The sequence below is a fragment of the Penaeus monodon genome, chromosome 29, assembly GCF_015228065.2.
Source record: "Penaeus monodon isolate SGIC_2016 chromosome 29, NSTDA_Pmon_1, whole genome shotgun sequence".
NCBI classification, from domain to species: Eukaryota; Metazoa; Arthropoda; class Malacostraca; order Decapoda; family Penaeidae; genus Penaeus; species Penaeus monodon.
The window spans coordinates 24,404,929-24,406,169 of record NC_051414.1 but is presented as its reverse complement, the minus strand read 5'-3'; the positions used below and the strand labels follow the sequence as shown (position 1 = coordinate 24,406,169).

The following is a 1,241-nucleotide window of genomic DNA, read 5'->3' as shown; positions in this document are numbered from 1 at the left end:
ATCAAACCCGTTCTCATTAATACCAGAATGATTAGGTGAGAACATTTTTTTCAATAACAAATAAAAGCTAACCAGCATCTGAATATTAACTGAAAACTAACACGCTACCAAGAATGTCGCAATACGTCGTCTCAAACCATACACTTAAAAGATTAAACTTTATCAAATGTCATCCCGAAAATCAACCGTAATATTACCTTCGTCAAAATAAGAATAAGAGGTTGTTTTGCAGAAGAATCTAACGTCTCCCAATCCTTCCCAGTGGCCGAAGGACTGCTCAAGGTACGAGCGTATCTTTCGAGGGCCCATTCGCCCAAACGATCCATTGCTAGTGGCAAAATAAGCGAGGGACTGAAGGGCTAAAGTTGCTTGGCATGTTTTGTGATTCGTATTTCCCGTCTTGGGGAGAAGCAGCATTTGGTGCTGAATAAAAAAGATTTATATATGTTTGACTCTGATTCGTTGGTGTATTTTTGGTGCATTCCATGTGTTTTCCGTATACGCATGGTATTTTTTTTCCTTTGTGGTCAGCTCATATGAGAAAAAGATGCACGACAATGCCAATAAATAGCAGATGCTTTGTGATCTAAAATGGTAAACAGACATTGTCCGAAACCTTTTTTGATAATTAGATTTAGTTTCACAGAATTTGCAACCACATTAACAATTTTAATACTATCTGCAATTACATAAATAATAATATAATATTAGCTCAGAATTATCACAAAAAGTGTTATTAGATGTTGCAAAATACATTCTTAACCATTGTTTAGGTTGATGCTCATCCGAACACATCGTCACAAGAAATTTGGTTTGAAGTTTGTAGTTGATCCTCAAATACTGAAAGTTTGACAGAAATATGGCTTCTTCTGGCATTCGTATTAAGCTAGAGAGAGAAGATCCAGGTAAACTATTTAATTACAAAGCTATTATAATATACATATGATGATATATATGTACAGGCCAGTGAGAAATGACTGTAAAAGCAAAACCAGTCTTCGAATATCGCAACATTATATCTTAAAAATAGAAATTTTCTTGTTTTTTTATTAGTGAACCAGTAACATATTTCCTTCTAATGGGTAATACAGTAATTTATGAACCATTTGTTTTTATTTAATACTAAATCCTAAGGTAAGGACCATGAATCAAAGTGATATTATTGTCTAAATGTCCATTATTTTTCTTGACTATATATATGCGCTGACTAAGGATTTATATGAAGCTTATCTATTTTTGGG

At 33.5% G+C, this 1,241-nt stretch overlaps 2 protein-coding genes across 4 annotated transcripts in view; one reads left to right on the top strand and one right to left on the bottom strand.

Annotated features, from left to right (window-relative positions):
* LOC119592055 overlaps positions 1 to 398 on the bottom strand; it is a 5,186-nt gene extending 4,788 nt beyond the window's left edge. For both annotated transcript variants that reach the window (XM_037940856.1, XM_037940857.1), the window contains exon 1: positions 198 to 398. In XM_037940856.1, the coding sequence (XP_037796784.1) occupies positions 198 to 326 (129 nt within the window). In that variant the 5' untranslated portion in view covers positions 327 to 398. The remainder of the gene's footprint in view (positions 1 to 197) is intronic.
* A 380-nt stretch (positions 399 to 778) lies between these two features.
* LOC119592054 (protein lin-37 homolog) overlaps positions 779 to 1,241 on the top strand; it is a 5,133-nt gene continuing 4,670 nt past the window's right edge. For both annotated transcript variants that reach the window (XM_037940855.1, XM_037940853.1), the window contains exon 1: positions 779 to 905. In XM_037940855.1, the coding sequence (XP_037796783.1) occupies positions 860 to 905 (46 nt within the window). In that variant the 5' untranslated portion in view covers positions 779 to 859. The remainder of the gene's footprint in view (positions 906 to 1,241) is intronic.